At 36.7% G+C, this 22,286-nt stretch overlaps 1 protein-coding gene across 1 annotated transcript in view; it reads right to left on the reverse strand.

Moving 5' to 3' along the window:
- Positions 1–3,153: 3,153 nt before the first annotated feature.
- Positions 3,154–22,286, reverse strand: part of LOC128675010 (BMP and activin membrane-bound inhibitor homolog) — a 58,780-nt gene continuing 39,647 nt past the window's right edge. The window contains exons 2-5 of the mRNA XM_053754058.2: positions 16,939–17,107; positions 9,845–9,996; positions 5,224–5,395; positions 3,154–4,302 (exon numbers count right to left, since the gene is read on the reverse strand). Coding sequence (XP_053610033.1) covers positions 4,128–4,302; positions 5,224–5,395; positions 9,845–9,996; positions 16,939–17,107 — 668 coding nt within the window. The 3' untranslated portion in view covers positions 3,154–4,127. The remainder of the gene's footprint in view (positions 4,303–5,223; positions 5,396–9,844; positions 9,997–16,938; positions 17,108–22,286) is intronic.

Raw genomic sequence — 22,286 nt, forward strand, 5'->3', positions numbered from 1 at the left:
ATTGTCGTCCAAACAGAACGTGTGTACAAAATTTCAGATGGTTCGCAGAGCGTTTCGACCGCTGCGGCTGCGCGGCCATTACAATCCGTCAATTTTCTTGAGAAAGAAATCATTTCCAAAATTAATCATTCATAAAATTGACATCACTACAAAAATTTGAAAAATTGTAATGACAGCGCGACCGCAGCGTTCGAAACGCTCTGCGAATCATCCTTCAGCGTAATCGGTTGAAGATATCTGCTTCTAAATTGAGTTACAAGATTCCACCCGAACATAATCATTAAAAGTTAATTAAAAACCTGTAATAAAGAACCTCGTCGTCTTGTAAATCAGTCGTCCCTTTTCATTCAGGAAAAATATATTTCCCGTTCCATGGACAAACCACACGTAATTAATATTATATCTATGTATATGATCTGGTTAAAATATCATATAATTAATAGCGGATGAAGATGTAATTAGCTTAAGTTGTTATAAAACCGATTCGACATTGAGGCAAGTTCTAATGGAAACATGTTTACTCAGGCTATACATTATCGCCAAATAGTTCGACGAACTTTGACGGATTCGGCATACATGGCTGGTTTTTCTTTGCTGTAAATAAAATCTTTCACACAAACTACGAAATGTTCGTTAATTCGCGTAGGGATGTGAGTTCGGCAATAGTGTGTGGCCGGCATTAAATTTTACTCCTGATGATTTATCATTTATAACATTCTAATAACAAAAACTTTTTAAAAAGAAGCTGGTTATGTACATGATTGATGCCGTCTATATTGATCACATCTGGCGTGTTATGCCCTGGATTAGGATCCATATTCTCCATGGATATCGTATGAGGCGACTAAGGGGCTTCGCGGTGTCACAGTCACCAATACAAGCGAACATTTGAAGATGAGACAGAAAAAGTTATTCAGATTTCTGTGTGATCGATCAGTCACTTTTAGCCACTAGATGTCAAGGGACAAGTCAGGTCCATGGTGAAATCATACAATATAAAAAAATATTGGTTACTAACAGAAGAAAGAAAGAAAATAATAATAATCAAAAAGCGTTTTTCCTCTCCTTATGTAAATGGATGGCAAAAGTGTACTAGCACATACCAGCGTACCTATTTGCTCTCTATGTTTTAAGCATGGAATTAGTAGGTACTCCGTACAACGAAGTACTTACTAAATCCATGGTTTTAAGTTAAAATTAGCTTCAATGCATTCAGAATGACAAATATGATGAAAAATGACAAATACACATGACCAATCGCCTGAAGTGTAAAATCCCAAAATCGCACTGTGATTGGTCAGCCTCGTACCTTGGAGTGATCTTGAGATGTTAATAGCAAAGTCGCACTACGTACATTTAATGACCTTGGCTGAAAAGGGGCAATAAAACATTAGGTACAAACATAGGCTCTTTGGGGCCCGACTCGATATGGATATCTGGATCATGAGTATATTAATGTTTCTTTTATTCAGATTTTCAATGTACCAATAATGTGATGACACACATACAATACACAGACTACACAGACTACACAGACTTACCTACTAGACTGTGAATACACAGACTTACCTATACAATAATTTTCTGTGTCCGTCACTTTTTCACGGCTGTTTTTGATGAAATTTTGTTTGGATTTAATGAATGAGACGGAAGTCAAATTCTATGTTTGCGTAACTGCGTATGGTGCTGTGGGCAACAGCTAGTAATATATATAATTCATCACCATAGTTACTATAACGTCAAACAAAAACAATACTTAGTTTATTTAATACCTTTGCATTACTTCTACTATATGTAGCAATAGCCCCGGGGTTTCGCTCCCGTGGGAATATGTGTCATTCCAGGTTACATTCTATACGTCTACCAAATTTTATAACAATCCGTCCAATAGATTTTGTTGTAAACAAGTGACGAACATACACAGACACATCCTCACAAACTTTAGCATATATAATATTAGTAGGATGCTAGATGATTATTTTCACTACACTATAATTTATTTATGAGGATTTACAGATTTACTATATTATTTTGTTATCCAAAAGTACCTACACAGGTACTAAGCACAGACCTCAATCTTTTGTGTAAGTCTATATTTTTCTTTTATCTATGTCTTATCGAAATTCTGTATAAAAAAGTAATTTGTTTAATTCTGTAAACAAATTATTTTTTTATACAGAATTTCGAAACAAATTATTTTTTGTTCAATTGTTAAGTTCATGACTTACGTGGGGAGGTGTTTAAAAATTAAACGTAAGTTTACTGTAATAAAATAGTTTCTTTTATTAATTTATATTATACATATACATTATATTTACATAGATCGCAGGTATAATCATTATATTACGGAGTATTTTCTCGCACCTATATTTCTCTATATTCTACTCTCAAAGGTAAGGCACCTTGTGGAAGCTTCATTCCTCTCGCCATTTTGGATGATGATCGGAATAATATATTATTACAAAATATAGGTAATTGTACTTCATGATTTAAATAAATAACAGGTATATTTTTTATTAAACAGACATGTATTTCTTGAGAGGACCGAACTTCTACTGTTTGACAACAATAGCTTTGACTAAAAAATACATATGATTATGAAAATAGGCAGGCAACAAGACCATGCAGTCAAAAATACGTATCAGTTTAATAGATTTATTGACCATATGTATTTTACCAATTTCATTTCAAAAACTACCTAACCTACATTTATTTACAAAAGATACAATAATTAGAGCATATAAATCATTTTTGATACATTTATTATAAAAATTAATAAGACAAGAGTCATCTAATTCATCGACCGTAAATAAAATCCATTTAGGGGGACAATAATAATAATAAAAAACGTTATATTAACAAAAGTAATCAGATAAAAAGACTAGGTGTTGCCCTCAATGGAGTTTATTTCTAAAAATCGATATTTCACAATATTATCAATAGGTAACAACATATTCTATATTTACAAAAAAAAAAAATACACAAAGGAAATGCATGAGGAGATTATTCAGTTGATACATGGATAAATATTCACATAGAACTATTGATATTAAGTAATCAAATGTGTAAAAGTTAGTATTTCATCACATACAATTATAAAAAGGACGCAATGTTTCAAACGTTAAGATATGACTTATTCGATTTTTCAATAAATTTTGGTCACGCAGTATATTAGTAGTAAAATTGCCGTCTAATAAATGGGCTCGGCCACTTGTCTCTCGATCTTAAACACCGTGTTATTGATCCAAGATGATCACATATCGTTCTATACAAAAAAATATTTCCTCATTTGAGTAGCTTTGATGTGAGCGTATAAAAATGAGAGTCCAAAGGTGCGACCCATATAAATCACGCTTTAAATTTTATTAACATATCTACACATTATATTATAAATCTAACAAATTGTGATTGAAAGTGTAAGTATTTAGGATATGAAACTTTAAATGTAGAAAAAAGGACATGTAAAAGTATTCAGTTTAAATTAAGTGATTAAGTTTAGCATCATTCCCTTAATTGGACAGATGTTTCATGTCCCTGAAAAGGGATTTTGTGGTAACTAAACTGAAATTTCGGTAAAAGTACGACAAAAAGGATATAATGAAAAGTGTACATACAAAAGATAAGGAACACAAGCTCTTACACTAGATTACAATTAAATATACAGAATGGTAGATTTGGTATACCGCGTGGCGCCACCTGGAGTGAAGTTTGGAAATAAATTTGAGATCAATTTTCGAAGAAGATTCAGTTTTGGTTATTTTTATAATTTCATGAGACTTAGAACTGATAGTAGCACTGGGATTTCATTGTAAATTCAATTTCATTATTTTAGCTGATGGCAAAAAGTTGATTCTAGATTTTAAAAGGTAAGAAAAGACAAAATATGCCAATCAAATTATAGAAACTTCGTAATTTATCAGTCGAGTTTTTGGTTTGGTCTTTTAAAAGTAATGAAATAAAATATTGTCCTTCTAAAAGTCTACATACACACACACGTCTGATGACTTCACCATTTTCCTCTTTATTGTGCATCTCCAAAAAATAGAAAATTTCAAAGACCTAACCCTCTAACGTTCACCCCAAGATGCACCCCGCCAAAGAGATTTCTCGCTCACTTCAGTCACAGTCTACCGTTGGATATCGCAGAGCTGTTGGGAGGGGGGTACGTCCACTAGTTGAGCCCTCTCCACAGCCACCAGGCAACCCCCCGGGGCCACCAGTAGAGGAGCTGAAGGGGTACCCACCCACACTTTTTTGACGTCTTCTGATGTGTTTTGAGCTAGCGGAGACATGTAGCCACCCCTGAAATAAATACAACACATTTATTAATTTATGAAACTTTACGGAGAAGGTAAGAAAAGCGTTAGCCGTGTGTCCCACTCAATCTTGCTAGAGTCGTCAAATAATTAAAAGTAATTTGCTTTTGCAGCTGCACAACAAGCACATGTAATATAATTACATAGTATCCGCAATCCGACATATTTGCATAAAATTACATCATTAAAAGAACTATGATAATAACTGTTTTGTATAGACTGTATTTTTAATGTATTCATTAAACGTAGACATGGACAATCAATAGTCCATAGTTATTTATTGGCAGTTAATTAGCTTTAGCAATTGAAAAACGGCATAGTAATAATTCTTGTAGCGGGAGCTAGGTGATTATGCTCGACCGCCACAAAGGGAAGATCTTCCCGCCAGGCTAGGTGTTGCGCCTGGGGAACCGCACGCGACAGACGGTGTCATGTCGGAGGTTGTATTTATGCTTCCAATCGAAAACGCACTGTCTGCGCGGTCTAGGCTTGTTAGCTGTCCATAGTGAGTCGATCGTCGTGCCATATGTCCGTAGTGTCCTGGATCACTTGTGTGGCTTATTATTCGTTGCGTTCGGTCGGCTTTTTACATCTGCGCCGTTGTGCATGTGGCGTGGTAGATGTCGCCAATTCTCAATGTTAACAAAGTTGTTGTAAAAAAATTGTTAAACAGGAAGCTAAAATAGCTTCGCTGTCATCGTGCAATAAGACGTCAAACGTCCATGTAGAAATAGTACTCCTAAACTACCCCTCCCCCCCTTATCTCCCCGTTAAAGTAACAATCACGTCACGGCAACAAGGATGAAAAGAATGAGCGCCTAATTACACATCGGCAGAGATAGTGCCGAGCTTAAAAACATTATCCACAATCCTCCTCGATGAAGTTAGAATGATATACATTTCTTACCTTAGCTTCCTATCTGCGTGTAACAATGCATCAGCCTTCAAAAGCCGTACAGCAACGGCCACGAGAATAAAGAGAATGAGCGCCCCACACACAGGCACGGCTATAGTCGCAGCTTTGAACCACACCTCCCCATTGAAGTTAGCGCCACGTTCGCTCGCGACGGAGTTCGCATCTGAAAATCGAGATGAATTTTGTTACAAAAATGTAATAATTTTTGGTCAAAGTAACTTGAAAAGATGCATGCTATAAATGAATACAAGATATGCATGTTTCATAACTATGATTACTACCAGTAAAAGTTCAAGCACATTTGAAATGACCTTTAGCACAACTAAACAAAAAATAACGTTGGCATTTAATCATAATAATAAGGTAAAAAGTGGTCATTGTTCAACCTTTTGATATATTTATTTATGATTCTCAGTATTGATCAGGATTGGTCATCCTTTTAGAGTCCCTCCCTAAGCTTATGTTTTCACTCATACACAACTAATAACATTCCATTTGTCGTGGACACATTCTAAGTAATTATGTACAGTCGACAGCACCTCAATCTATTCAAAATCATTGCAAATTCGTCCATTACCACAGTATAGAGCTTCATGCGGGGTAACTTGATGTGCGGTTGGCTGTATAGCCGACCGACCCTATATGGATCTCTATGCGGCGTTAATAGTGACGAATTTGCAATGAATTTCGGTAGCTCGATTCGCTGTTGAATATACCAATAAATGGAGGTCCATCACTATGCGTTTTCCTTTTTATTGAGTGATAAAGTGCGTCCAACGTACTTGTTTATTTATAGTGGCCAGATTAACTGAATACGTAATATTATCATGTTTATAAATACCTATCCGCATCGTCGCCTGAACCGGGTTATAGTTTCATTCGTATTCAAGCCCTTATAGGTTACTAACGGCCCGTCCCGGCTTCGCTCGGGTTAAACCAAATGATACACCTAAACCTTCCTCGGGAATCATAGTATCTATTAAATAATCCCGCAACAAAATCTGTTGTATAGTTTTAAAGATATACCTAGCGCATACATAGGGACAGACAGCGGGAAGCGACGTTGTTTTATGTAGTATGTTTTTTTCAAAAAATAACCCCCACATTACTATAATAGGGGGTGAACTTTTGTATGAGAATCGTGTCTGTCCCGTGTTCACAGAAATTTACGCGCGCGAAGCCGCGTTTAAGAGCTACTTATCAATAAAACGGGAGCAATTATTCGCAGAATTGCATCGCGACAACGCACGAGTGCAATGCTTTTATTGGTCGAGGATACAATGACACAATTGCATTCTTTTTGATAATGATATATGAGTACAGGAGTCTTTGTTTGACAGTATCGGATATTTCAGACTGCAATAGAAGGGCAAAGTGCAAGCGACAGTATTTATAGAATTTTAGTGAGCAAAAATTGTGATATTCTCACAATGATCGGTCATTGGATGGGTGATCAAAATCTTGAGCTGCTCCGTGGTTGGGAAAGCACGATAAACCGTTTTATTGCACTTGTTAAAATCCGCCAATCCGCAGTGGGCCCACTGCGGATTGGCGGGATTTTTTGGGACATGTCCCATACTCCTCATATATCCATAAGGAAGGCCTGTGCCCCAGCGGTGGGAACGTTTGAATGAATGATGATGAATGAGCAAGAATTATAGTTTGAAAATAATAGCGAATAAGAAGAATATATCTAAAATCTGCAAGGTATTCACTATTTGAGCACACGAATATGAGTGTGGTCAAATAGTTAAAATACAAAAAAATTCTTACATTTACCATTTGAGCCAAATCTATACTATTAGGTTTTATAAAGAGGTATGCGTTTATGAGTTTATATGTCTGAGGCGGGTAATCTCCGAAACTACCGAACCGATTTCAAAAATTCTTTGACCATTAGAAAGGATTTAGCAAAATTGCTATAGACTATATTTTATCTCAAAATTCCCACGGGAGCGAAGCCCCTGACAACATCTAGTATTGTTATAAAGTACATTGGCCGGAATAAAGAGAAAATGTATGAGAAAAAGTATGTATGCTAAAAGTGATATAAAGGTAATGTAATGTTTATGCGACTGTACGATTAAATTGTTTTAACTATTTGACCATACGCTTGTTCAGTTTTGTGTGGTCTCACAGTGAAAAACCTAAAAAAGTTTAGTTGCTATATGTTATGGATGATTATAACTTTTAGCCTGAATTCATGATGGTGAAAAGGGACAACGGATAGAGCGAAAGATGAGAGAAAGACCTCGGTAAATAATTAAATGTTTTTTTACGAACGCATTAACTACGAGAGGATCAATTTATTTTACTGTCAATGCACTTTTATTAATTGGGAATTAAAATACATAAACATAACATAAATTAGGAATTGCATTAAAAATATATATACGAGCAGCAGGTGGTGAAGAGAGATTAATGATGTGCGATTCTAGACCTTATGTTTGTAAGAAAAAGAACTAAACACAAAGGACTCGGCATAGAATCTTGTTTAAATACACATATAAATTACTCGCAAGATACGCTCTTCGAAACAGGTTCCTGCTATTTATACAGGGCGATTAAAAGCGGCACGATTCTAAAGCTAATTTAGCTTTTATCAGGCTGTAATAAAGTTTAATTTTGTTTGTCTATAAGACCTATATAAAGGAACACGCTAAAACAATTGAGCATCGTTTCACATCGCCACAGAAATTGAAGCAACGCCGCGGGGCAAGTTGTTATTACGAAAGAGTATTATAAAATATTTCCCATTACAATGTTCAGGCATTGAATTATTATGGTATAAGGTCTGGAATTCGCAACTTAATTATGGCAGTAACTAATTTTGTTAATCATAATTTGTCTTAGAGTGGGTTACACCCATAGATAAAAGAAATATGTTGCACCAGTCAACTTTGACGTTAACTTTAAACTGCGCAGAAAAACGCAAAATACGACTTTTTGACGTTTGAACAAAATGGTGTAAGTACTTTGCGTACGATCTCCGTAGTAAGTACCTACTTTTAGTACTACTAGCGACTTTTCGATGAAGCTTTATTTCTATAATCCAAGGTTTTGTATTCATTTCTAGCTATAATTCAGTCAGACCTTTGCTGCCTATTTGTTTTACAACTAATTGTTAAAATGTCTTTAGATTCAAGTAACTAGCAGGGTATTGCAAGCGTAAAAAAAAATTGTTATGTTTCCGCATAAAAAATAGCTTGTTTGGAACCTTCTGCAAGTCAAATTTATAGTTTATATCAGCAACATGTAACATCATTATCATCACAAAGTACCATTATAAATAAAACGCCTTTCTAAAGCTGTCTTTAAGCCTTTGTAGTAAAATAAACAACGTTTAATGAATCTATTCCAGCCATCAACCAGTTTTATAGCCTGTGGAATACTGCGTGTTGTATATAAGTATATAACTCTTTTATAACTCCATATCGGTCGCTAATTGGACCGATAGTAGCAATAAATGTTTATCTAACGATTTGGGATGTTCATATTTTAAAGGTTACAAGTTTAAATAAATGAATATTTTAGTGGTGATAAAATATTTCATACTTCAATGTTAAAGCCATATGCCGTATGTGTCGCAATTTTCAGCAAATTATTTTAAGTTTCGAAATAAAAGCCGCAATAATGCATAACTAATTTTTTACTTATAATGGAATTGGAATTAGTTTATATTACCTAATATAATATTGATTGTACCTGTACATTTGGCGAAATTCTTTTAGAGATTAAAATTTTGTGATTGACAAACAAACATACATGGACAACAAAGTAGGATATGGCCCTCTTCTTGTAGTCGAACGAAAGTAGTCATAAAAAAAAAACTTCACTCAACATTTAGATTTTAATGGTAGTGGTATAATACAATGTTCGCTATGTGTCGCATAAGCGCATTATAGCCGCTGTATAACCGTGTAATCATAGACGAGTATAGGACTATACTTACCTGTCGCGGCAATGGCAGGGTAATTAACATTGCCTTTGTAATGATACATTGTTACTGCTAGCTAGCTTCTACGGACTACTTTATAAGCTAATCCCAGATATACGGTGTATTTTCAACAGGCCTATTTCACTACTTTCTGACAAAATATCGTATTTAATCTGACAGATAAACTTATTACTAGATAAATCTGCCTGAAGTTAATTTGGTAATTAACTTCAGGCAGATTTATCTAGTAATACTAGGCATATTGGTGTATGCCCTATCCAACACATTTTTCACACTTTCTGTTTATGTTACATGTAACTTATTAGATACTTTAAAACTTAGGCCATTTAACCTATGCACTACAGTAGTAAAGAACGAAGGAAGGGAAGTCCTCAATAGTGTACGGTTTCTCTCTGACGACAGTAAAATATCTTGTCAAAACGTCGAATTCACGCCAGCGTGGATCTCCGCAGGTATCCTATGACCTTCTTCATACTTCAAATTACATGTATGCAAAATTTCAAGAAGACTGGTTGAGTAGATAGAGAGAAGTGAAGAGGTAACAAACAAACTTTCGCATTTATAATATTGGTTACGATTTCATTATAAAACACGAACTACTGACATGAAGAACAAGGGCTGGACTGTGTTCAAGGGCCCGGGTTCCTTACTCACCAAATTCAGAGCTGGTGACGTTGAGGCGCGCCCTGGCCTGCGGGCTGTCCTCGTGGTTGCACAGGTCCTGGAAGCAGCAGAGAAGCAGCGAGGGCGCCAGGGCCGGACTGCCACCGGGGGTGTTCTGACAGTGCGCCCGGGCTTCTTGTGGCCTGGAATTGACAATTGAGAAAAATATTTTACTACATACAAACGTACATACATTTTTACATTTAATACTAGTAAAGATAACACTATAATAATGTGGTAAATTATGAGAATTTATTTATTTCCATAAATCAATCTATCCATACTAATATTACAAAGAGGTAAGCGTTTGTGAGATTGTGAGTTTGTAATTTTGAGGCGGGTGATGTCCGAAACTACCGAACCGTTTTCAAAAACTTTTTCACCATTTGAAAGGTACATTATCTAATATAAAATAAGATTGCTATAGGCTATATTTTATCTCAAAATTCCCATGGGAGCGAAGCCCCGGGCAACATCTAGTGTAGTTATTATTTAACCCGGGCTCCATATGAGTAGGTATAAAATAACAAATAAGATTTTCATATTAATTTTGTGTCTATTACATTTTACCCTGGTACCAAATAGTAAAGTGAATCTCCCTCTTTTCAGCTGTTGGCGATTCAAATGGATGCTACTATCAGAGTAATAAATAGCTCTTAAAGAACTACTGTCCAGCTGCTTCGCAATATTTATGAAAGATGGTCATCTATTTATGAAAAGTAAAGTTTTTTTGTGATTTTAATAATTATTTTTAATGTTTCTTTATTTTACAACGTAACTTAGGGTCATATCTTGAAATTGACAACAGTTGGGATAAAAATTAAACAACGGAAAGAGGGTTGTTTCATTTATATCTTAACTGGAAAAGTTTTGTTTATAATACGAATTAAGAATAACATGTAACTTTTTTTTATTTATTGATTAAAGACAGAGTTTCAACTCAAAACAGACAGCGAAACAGATTCGAAATGCTACAGACAAAGCCCTATAAATAATATTTTATGCATTTCACATAAAACAAACACCGTAAATTATTTTAAAGTATCGCAAAATATTCTTGAACCGCAGTGTAAATTTTTAAACGCAACAAATTATCAAACCAATTGAGGTTCCAGGTGATTTTAGTAGGTACAATCAGCTGCATGTCAGTAACCCTGTATGGCTTTTATTCGGTGGTAATAAAGGCGAAATCGCTGATATTATAACCTGTACAAATTAACTTTTTTGTACGTGATTTAATTTCAACACATCAATTTTCCCATTGGTATTAGCACAAAAACAGCCACCTCGAAGATCACACAAGGAGCAAAAAAAGGAGTAATTTATAAATTGTAGCTAAAACCAGCAATGTACTTCTGTGCACTGCGGTCCAAGCCACAAGAGTAACATTATTGTTTATTGATATTACGTTCGTTTTATGACGTTCGTACGACAAGTAAATTCGGTTATAAGAAAAGGTATAGTCGGTTTTTAATTACGTATATTTCTGTAACTCAAAAACTGTTCAGATCAAAAATTAAAACACATACAAAAAAAAATCCATAATTATATTTCCGTAACTTTATTAACTTATTTTTTCGAATACCAATAGAATTTAGTATTTTATTTCACAAGAGAATAGGAAAGAAAAAAGAATCTCAATGTATAATTACTAATTAGTATGACGATATATAACAATAAGTAAAACAAAAACTAAAACTAGAATATGCTACAAAAAAACTTACCTAAAAATGTTATTATTGGTAGTAAAAATGTTGTTATTTAGTTAGACGTGACTTTGTAAAACCACGCAGCCGAGCTATCCACATATAAATTATATCGTTTAGTTATTTGCATCGCACATTGCCCGTTAACTCGCATATTAGCATCATAGCAAAAGCAGTAACGTCAGGCCTGTGCGACATTCCATCACAACTACTTATTAAACTGTACATCGCTACTAGTCATCAACTTGCACCACACGCCGTATCATTGCAGCTATTACGTGCAATCAAAAGTACTGAAATCATCAAGGTTTCGCCAGAATGCGACTACACTACTCGTGTCCTTTATTTTTGCTCGGCAGTGTATCAATATATGGTGAAGCGGTGGTGGTGTAATGGTTAAGATCCCCGCCTGTGGATCTAAAGGTCCCAGGTTCGAATCCTACTCGTGCCATGTGAGTTTGTATACCAATCTGACTCATGCATAATAGTTTTCATCGACCACCACGCGCGGTATTGCTTCCGGTGAAAGAAAAACATCGTGAGGAAACCTGCACACTTGTTGATTATTAACTTGTGTGTGAAATGGAGAAGGCAATGGCAAACCACTCCATTCATAATGCCAAGAAAGTTGTCACGTGTGTACATTCCATGTAATGACCACGAACCTCAGTAATGAGGAATACGACTATGAAGAAGAAGTATCAATATATACGTAGTAAACAAAGTCGCTTCGAGCTGTATTGTCTGTCCCTATGTATGCGTAGATCTTTAAAACTACACAACGGATTTTGATGCGAGTTTTTTTTATAGAGACTGATTTCTGAGGAAGGTCTAAGTGTAGAAGGTCTAAGTTTTACTCGAGCGAAGCCGGGACGGGCCGCTAGTACTAATAAAATAATACCTACTCACTCAGACACTCAGTGCCACAACGTCTAATGACAGTAATGGCAACGGTCGATCGTTGCTACAAAGTAGAAAAATAAAATTATTGAGGTATGAAAAAACGGAGTAACCACAAAATTAACTATAATATAAAGGTTCTCATTCGCGTTGCTTTTGTCCTCGACATTGTATTTTGATTAATTGTAAGATAGATTTGCAGTTCCGGGTCGTGTACCCTCAATACGATGGACTACTGGTTCTTAGGGTAACAAAGAGCAAAGTATAATTAAAATACAATTAATTTTATTCTAATTAATATGTGGTAAGGAAGTAGGCGGTACCGCTTTATTCAGCGGTGGACTTTAATTTAATATTAATTAATGTATGTATGATATTGTAGCATAATTTGTTTAATACGACTTATTAATCATTCTTACAATTAGATTCACGTTTTATTGCGCTTGCGCTGATAAGCCTCGCCTGAAACTATTGAATATGTACAACTAGGGAATATAAAAAATAAAACGTATTAGAATTTGGCGATGGCGGCAACAAAAGTAATAAAAAAGACTTATTTTTGATGACAAATCGAGTGGATTTTTCTAAATTCCCACGAAAGCGGACTGAAGCTGGACATAGTTACACAAAATAAACCTAAACCAAACACATTATGTTAAAATGCATTAGACACTGTTAACACAGTCCACACAGAGAATACAAATCAATCTCTCTCGCTCCAACACAAACGTTCCCACGAAATAGCGAAATTAACATGAAAATTAATCTTGTCTTTTTTTATAGTCGATGACCTCTATGAACTCCTCTATAGAGGTGTCCCATAGACGATTGAATTATAATAGCTACGTTTTATGTATATTTGAATTAATAAGCACTGATAGGATTAACCGACTAACTAAATATTGCTATTATTCTTGATTCTCTAATCTACTAGATTTTGACCGCGGCTTCGCCCGCGTGAATTTCATAGTAAAATCTCGGTCGTGCTTTTGTCGCGACTGGTAAACATACATATATATTAATGAAGTTGTTAACAGTTTTATTAGAACTCTTTCAATATTTTCTTGTTGATGGCTTATTTTCATCGAGTAATTTACTTGTCACTAGCGCACGACTGCTTCGATGACTTTCCTCTCGAGTTGATTGGTTTCTAATGTGCTTATCAATGTAGGAATCCATACGAATAACAATACATTTATTCCCATGGGAATCTCCGAGACTTAGACAAGAGGTATGTGGAACATTTCGAGAATTTAAATGGTCTACCCAATTAGAGTCTGTCTATAAAATAATACGATGATGGCGAAATTTGTATGGGAACTACATTATTTAAAAAAGTTTCTATGAATCATATTCGAGGTCAAATTTTTTAAATAAAAGATCTAGCGGTCGCCCCGGCTTCGCATTGCTGCAATATTAACCATGTTATATACATTTAAACACACTTGAATCACGGTATGTATTAAAAAAACTCGCATCAAAATCCGTTGCGTAATTTTCTAAGCATACATAGGGACATACAGCGGGAAGAGACTAACTTTGTTTTATACTATGTACAGTCAACAGCACATCAAGTTACCCTGCATGAACCTCCATGGCGCGGTAATAGCGGCGAGTTTGCAATGAATTTGGGTAGGTTGATGTCTGTACCGAATTCTCCCGTGATTCGGAATAATAATTCAGATAGGTATATGTCGCTCCATAAATAAGTAAATAACATAAATTACGTATAATTCAGACAGCAAAAATTATGACCTACATAAAATATAAGGGTAGGAATTTTTGATTTCACTCTGCATAAAATTGATAGCATCCTTGATATACTCGACAAAAACCGATTGTACTATCCAGGAATGGAATTAATAACATCTTTCAAACAGTGGTTGTACACATACATGCTCGGAATCAAGTAATTACCTACATTTAATTAAACTGAAATATCATTTAATAAATTTCTCTGGATAAAGAGCTCATTAAAAGCATGTTGTTTCTGAGATAACGAGTGGCACACGGCAGAAATAAAATAATTTAAACATCCTCTATGAGACTTTAACATGGATGTGCACAAAAACTTGTAAAGATAATAAACGCACGCAACGACATCGAACCTTTTTGGTATTAATTTAATTAAAAGTAACTAACTAAAAAGGAATCGTGATACTTATATATAGCCCCATATACATATGTAGAAGTGTAAAGGAATTATAAGGTTTAAAAAGGTATTCAATCAATGCAATTTCTTCCAGCCAAACTTTTGATGGAAAGAGATAGAGTAATAATTAAAGTTAAATAATGTCACGTGTCGAAAATTTTCCACCATATTTTAAAAATAATCGAACAAAATCGAACGAATTTAATCCACGCGAGAAAATAAGACACAATTTGATTTACAAAACTAAACGTTGAGATTACAACGCTATTTTAATTGTGGCAGTAAATTATGTGCATTCCTAAGATAAAAGTAGAATTTTCTAATTAATTGATAATTAACTTGATTCGTTTAATGCATTTATTCATGAACGAAATGGTGTTGAAAAAACTGATTTTCTTGTTTAATTAACCCAGAAAGAACAAACACGTATAGGACGTGAGTACTTCAACTTGGAATATATTATAGATATGTGTGTGTAGTGTAAGTATGGACAAAATTGATCAGTCTTTTTAATAATGACAGCGCTTTCTTCCAATTTCTTTGATAACGTCAATGCAATCAATAAAATGACACGTTATCAAAATAGGAATGAACCATATTTGCTCAATATTGGTACTAATGATAACTATAACAAAGAATGAATAAAATGAGGCGTAATATACGAATGAATCATCAAATCAATCGACAATCAATATAAGGGCAAGTACGCAAAAGATTCAAATATGGCGCTGTAGGGGTCGGCGCCCGCGCAGCTGCGCTATCTAGGATCCTGACCCGCGCCTCAACCCCAAGATATCTAAAACGGGGACAAAACCGACATCACTCACCGGCATACAATAAACAACATCGAGCATTATTAATTACCTATAAAACTGCATTTCAATTTGAGCTCGACGTTAACGAAGAATCGCGATCGTTAGCCCAGATAATGGACGGGGAGATTGCCAAAAAGGAGCAAAAGTTCTTTAAAGCAAATAAAAGCTGGCATGCGCAGGGACCGGTTCTCGAGTCCGGGCCGATCCGAATAAGATAATCAACCGAACGGGTAATTTCAGAGCATAAAAACTGCCGACTGCACAGCCGCTCGCCGTCAGCCGAATAATTAATAACGAGAGAACACACCAACAAAAAAATAGATTACTTAATGCTCTATTGAAATATTATAAGATAAACAAACATAAATAAGGAAAATCCTAATCTGATGTTGGCCAAATACATGGTGATTTGTTTAAGAATGTAGCAAGATTGATTGAAGACACTCTAAATGCAATAGATATAGTAGGTACATAAGGTGGACGTGGCGCAGACCCGTACATGATAAGCAGAATTGATGGATGACAACGCAGCTCCGGCGAGACGAACAAAAGAATAGATAATTAATTCCACGACGAAAGTTAACTAGAAAACAGACGATACCAACCTGACATGGAAAGCAAATCATAATTACAATCCAATAAAAACTGTCGTTCGAAACGCAGTAATAAGGATTAGAAGAAATCCGCTATTAAATTTGTTTAAATTTGAATAAGTAGTATTTAATGTTAACGATGTCTTGTACGAACAAGATGGAATTTATGACGGCTTAGCAGTTATAAAATAAGGTAACATTTTATGTTCCTAATGTCTGAATTTGTGACATTACACGCAATAATCCACAGTCGAAGTAGCTAATTACTGTCGATGTAGTTTATGAGATACGATCTTCGAAAAGGGTCGTAACTGAAGAATTTTATTCGGGCGATCCAATTCAGATCATTCGTTCGAGATTATCATTAAGGTGGAACGATCTTTAGCAAATCAGCCGTACAATCCAGTACACAGTAGCAACAGGAAATGATTCTAATTAAGATGAAATCTTTATGTTTGACGCATCAGATATAAATGTGAATATAAAAAATGATTACACTGATAACCATTTTTGATATTCACATTATCTTGTTTAGTAAAATCTCAACAGTGGAGTCGGAGAATATGAATAAGATGATGAAGATACTGTCGTGAACAAAGATGAAAACTAAAGACGACCGTCTAGTGCTCAAATGAGATAGACGACACAATTTCTCGGTTTAACTCATAGAAAGTTGCAGATTGGGTCTTGTAATACTGGGCGCACAGTCAAGAAAGAGAAATACCAAAAGTAAAGATATAATAGATACGAAACATATATAGAGAAAACTAGACTTCGTCATATCTTTTTCATTGGGCATGGAAGTTGTGTGGCATGGCAATCTTCTATCTCATTAGGGTACGTTAGCTCGTCGTTTTTAGTTTTATTTGTCTCTGCGACGATATAGTTTTCTCTGATTGTGATGTCTATGTGTACTCACGTGTCAGCTAGATGATGCAGGCAGCCGTGGCGAGCGTGGTGAGGCCGGCGCGGCGCAGGAACCTCGCTATAGCAGCCGCCGCCCGGCGTGGACAGACACATGTACCCTGTCCCCACGCACTGCGCCGTGTTGCAGTAACATCGCACTTCGGCATCCTCGGGCTTTGGATCTGCAAAGTAAACATTTCTATTAACAAGTCGTATTTAGTGTAACTAACGCGTAAAGTCCAAATCTGAGAGCAGTTTCGCACCTTGGACAGGCCTATGTATAACAGTGGACTGCTATAGGCAGGTAAAGATGATAATGTTCATATATTTTTTTGTTCCTTCTGTGAGAGTGAGAGTGTGAGTTTTGTGATGTTATGAAATGTATATGTTGTTGCTTTTTTACAAATAAATGTTAAAATATCTATGTATGACATTAAGTAGTAAAGATATAAACTATGAAAAGGACCAATAAGTCTTACTTTCTGCATGTTCATACTGAAATAATTAACATTTACAGGAAATTAACATCCAATATGCAAAAGGAAATGAAGGATGCTATTTCAATTACTGAAGTCGACATCGAGGCGCCTTAACATCGTAAAATTTGATAGCATTCGATTTATTGAATCAAGTTTACCTAACTACGATGCTAACAATTTTCAGTTCAGCCATCAACGCCCACGCTGCCACGCGAACGTAAAATAAACACAAACTGAACGAGACGCAGGAAATTGCAAACATTCCTTATCCTACTCATAATAATGGTAAAACCGCCGAGAAAGTTGATTTACTTCAACATCTAAGAGATAAAACAATATTAAATTTCAAACAATGGCGCAAAGGAATTCGGCCAGCAAAAATGTTCCAATGTTGGTAGAAACAAACTTATAATTTTAGTTACAAAATCTTGTCTCGGCCAAATTCGACAAGCCGATGAACCGGTAAAAATAACATACAGCTGGGCTATGCCGCGTATCTTATATGAATAATGCGCACGTCATACTCCTCGGGTCCCTACATAAATATCGTACAAACGCCCAGCCTCCGACCGCATTCAATGTAAATGCCCCGACTCAGACGATGAAACAAAACGAAATTAATTTCAGAGTTACGCCGCTTTATTTGCTCCCCTCAAAACCTAAGTAAGACCCCCCTTGATGTCCGGCATCTTCGAAATATCTTTTTCGTTCACGGAACGTTTTTAACTCTAATTTTTTAATGATTAGTGATTCAGCCGACGACGCACGCCGGTGGGACATCGTTTAAGAACCTCGATAAAAAATCTGATTCCACCGAATTGACAGTAATCAAATTTTTATGGCCAATCAAGTTGATTGAAATAAATTCTCCACTGAGATGCTGGGAAAAGCGTGGGTAAAAAGAGAATAGTTTTAACATTTGCGACGTTTCGCAAGAAATCCAAGAATACCTTTCGTTCCATTCTTTTAAAACAAAGATGAAAGATGAAGTCGCGAGCGGCGGTAGGCGAGCTAGTGAGCCAGCAGTAAAATAAATAATTAAGAAGAATAAAAAGCGAACATGCTCCATAAAAAGAGCACTCGACGGCGAGCTTAATAACAGAACCCTCGCGGTGGAAATTGGAAATTTAATGGCGAACTTTAATAGCTCTCCACGCGGAATTGCCTTCATTAATTGCAGTTCTTATACGCTTACTATCAAACAGAAATTCTATTATAGTCCTCAAAATATTGTCGGATACGATAGATTTTATTTAAATTTCTATTTTTTAATTTTCTTCCGGATGAGGTTCCAAAAATTTCTACATGGATATTACTCATTAACTGTACAATTAGCGTTATCAATACATCGTACATTATGTTGGATGGACTCCATTAGCTCGGCAGTACAATCAATTTCCAGTCAAAAAGGAACACAAACGGAACACCGCTGGATAAGGTAAATAAAAAATAAATAAACAAAACAGAAAAAGGTCCCGGCATGTTATTTGGAATTGATAAATGGCCCTCTAAAGATAGGTGGGAAAGAGACACAGCGAGGGCAGAACAGGATGCAAGAACTAATGAGTCGAAGCCGGGCCGGTGAATATGGGATAAAACATTATAAGATAAAGAAAAGTGCTTCTTATCCTCCGAACTTTTGTTTGTTGTTCAGATTTATTGACGTGGTTTCATTCTTGGGTGGATAGGTACTTTTATATATGCCTTTTTGTTATCTGCGAGGCGGTCCGTTGAGCATGTTCACGGTACATTTGCGCTGAAAGCGCAGTTTCATGGACACGAATGCAATTGATCATTCTCGATGTTCATTTTGGGGGTTTTGAGCAATCGGTCACCCTTCCAACGCGTGCCGACACAAATGAGGTGTTAATTTCGAATTTCCTCTCCAATTCCATCACTAATTGTAATGATGAAAGGATTTTAGATCTGCATAACTGTAGCGTACATAATCGTGGTTGACGAGGCGAAACCGTTTTTTAATTTACGAGTTATGTTTGTTTTACATGGATTCATCCGGAAGTCACAATATTTGGAGAGATATAATTTGTTAGTCATAAATACTTAGCTGTGATGTCTTCGTAAAGTATAAAAGTAAATGTATTTAAAGGGCATATTTAACGGGGTCCGATCAGATCGGGAGCCGGTTTGTGAATCGCGATTGAAATGTTCCCAAGAACCAGCCACCAGATCCCTGTAAAAAGATAAACGTCGCTTCGTTCGCCACGTCCCTTCGATCTCATCACGAGACAGCTAAGCTATGATATCTGGTTCCAACTCATTTCAGCACATTTCGCTTTCAGATCGGAGATTCAATTTAGATTGACCGACAAGATAGTGCTGCAGTTGTGTGCAGAAATAGTACTGTATTTCTGTCTGATTTATTATCTACGAGGTTTTACCCTGATCGATTTAGTTCTATTATAAAGTTTAATTTAAAGCCAAATCGATATTGAGGAACATAACTATAATTTAAACGATTTTACAAACACAACAGTTTACATGAGAAATGCGGGGTCAGGCCAGGAAGCGATCGAACTGGGTGAATATTTAGGGCAAAATTTTACTCTACGTTACTGAAAACTAGACAATGTTTCAAGTGGTGGAAGTGTAAGCTTTGCATCAAATTTTTTATTTAAGTCTTAGAAACCAAATGAAACATTGGCGGCTACATGTCTCTGGTTATTTGTTGTATGTGTAAATACGAAAGATGATGACATTAGTTAAGGTAGCATGAGGGAAGCGGTTGTTTATACGTTTATGGCTTATAATCTCTTGTGTAATGCAATCAACGGGCAGTCATTCGTCGAAAATTTCCGATTGGCCTCTTTCGATGGTAATAAGCGACTGACTAATGTTGCGACGTAGGCTTTCTCCCCACGTTCACACGCTGTCCAACTCCGTTTTATCTAGTACTTTATTACGTTAATAATGTTTGTGGCTCGCGCCGCAGCCGGTTTCTCTGCTATTCAGATTGGAGCCAGCAGAACAGGCTTTATGCTGATTGGATGACGCGGAAAAAGCAAGGCTGTGTTGCGGCCTTGTTGTGGAATTCCGATGTCCGCTACTCATTTACCACTCGGAAGATTTGTGGCTTCTGACTCTATAAGCAATAAATCGCCAATATTATCGACGCTACGGCGAAACTCTATAATTCTAGGCGGTATTAGTATTCCTAATATGGCGAAACGCTATTGGCATCTCGAATATCATTGGCGGCGCATACGTAGAATGCTAAACAGCCGCCTCGGGGCAAGTTTAATAACTGTGGACATAGTTGATTTATTTATGCTTTAGCTTAGGTTATCGCTTGCATCGCAGCTGATCGAATCACGACTCATCCTCTAATTGCGCTCGCTGAATTATCTTCTGTAATGGATGTCCACGGCGGTAATTATCCATTGCGGCGCCAGTAATCTGGCCGCGGCCGCGGGCAATTTACATCGGAATGCGAGCCGAGAGCTGAGAGGGGCCTGTCTGTGGGTCGAGTAGCGTTTCTGCAGCTATCGCGGCCGCGATCGGCGCCCAGACCCCCGGTTGCTGCACCTTGACAAATCGCAACGATAATCTCATCGGAGATTCACTACTTATCCGGTACTTCGAAAGGCGATGTACGAGCGTAGCGGTACTTCGCGACGGCATATCAGCGCAGGCCGATGAACTGGGATGCTACAAGTGGCCGAGAGCAAAGCTAAAGGTCTGTTTGCGACCAGTCGTGATCACATCCTTGGAAAATTGCTCATTCGCACGTTCAGCGCCGCACTATGTTTACCACTAATAGAAACAGCCCTACGACGACCATTTATTATATGCCCATCGGTTCCTCGTTGCGATCGTTTCTTACTGGTATAATTCCAAGGCAGCGTTTGATTAACATAGGTTAGAATTATTGCCGAGGTCCGTGTTGCTTTCGCATCGATAATGAAAATGAGGGGTCTGTCCGTCTCAGGTGCCGCCTCCAAACGTATCTCTAGCCTTTATTGCGAATATATAAGCACCAATAGATCGCGTTGAAATTGCTAAGCGGAATCTAGGCATGCGTCGTTTATCAGTCATTCGGTACACGTCCCGTCAGGCGAGGTTATCGAGGTGCTTTCACGCCACTCGAATAACATTTGAATAATTAAATGCGTTCGTCGAACTCCTAAATGTGCAAAATGAAGCAAGGAAGTGACTATGAGTAGGCGCGGGACGGAGCGCCACCACCTGTTCAATCGAGAATCGAATCATCGCATCGTTAGTCCACAATGGAGCACAAAAGGACGGCTACCTGAACGTGATTTCTTTTTTGTACCGCCACGAGTCGACTCACGGGCACAAGAGCTTTATCCGTCTCGAATGGAGTTCGAATATCTCGATACCCCTTTCCGATTGTGTGGGCGACGTAAATGTCACACACACAATGCTCTCCGTTTAACGCTCCTCTCAATGGTCCGTTTGTCGTCTTAAATCATAACAGCTCTGTCATCTGGTAGTCAATTGATTATAGAGCGCGTGCCGACTTTCCATAAACATTTAGCCCTTTGGTGTCCGCGTTTATTTTGAGCATTTGAGATTTACCGTTTCAATTTGTTGTGTAAACACCGGTGACGTCGCATGTGTCCACATTTCATAGGTGACAATGGCAGATGTTAGCGACTTTTCTGAAAAAGTGTTTTGTGATGTCGCACCTTTTTAAGGTACTGATGTGTGGTGAATTAGCACCTTTGTTTCTGGAAAGTTAGCAGGTTCAATGACTGCCTGCGTGTGGCGAGTACGAATTGATGTTGCATTCGAATGCTCTTATTATGTTCGATAAGATACTCTCAAAGTGATAATATTGAGATGACTGGAGCGGAGCGTACATAAATACGTTTTAAGATAGGCGTACCAGATTGAAGAGCAA

This window comes from Plodia interpunctella, chromosome 13 (genome assembly GCF_027563975.2).
Source record: "Plodia interpunctella isolate USDA-ARS_2022_Savannah chromosome 13, ilPloInte3.2, whole genome shotgun sequence".
Taxonomy (NCBI): Eukaryota; Metazoa; Arthropoda; class Insecta; order Lepidoptera; family Pyralidae; genus Plodia; species Plodia interpunctella.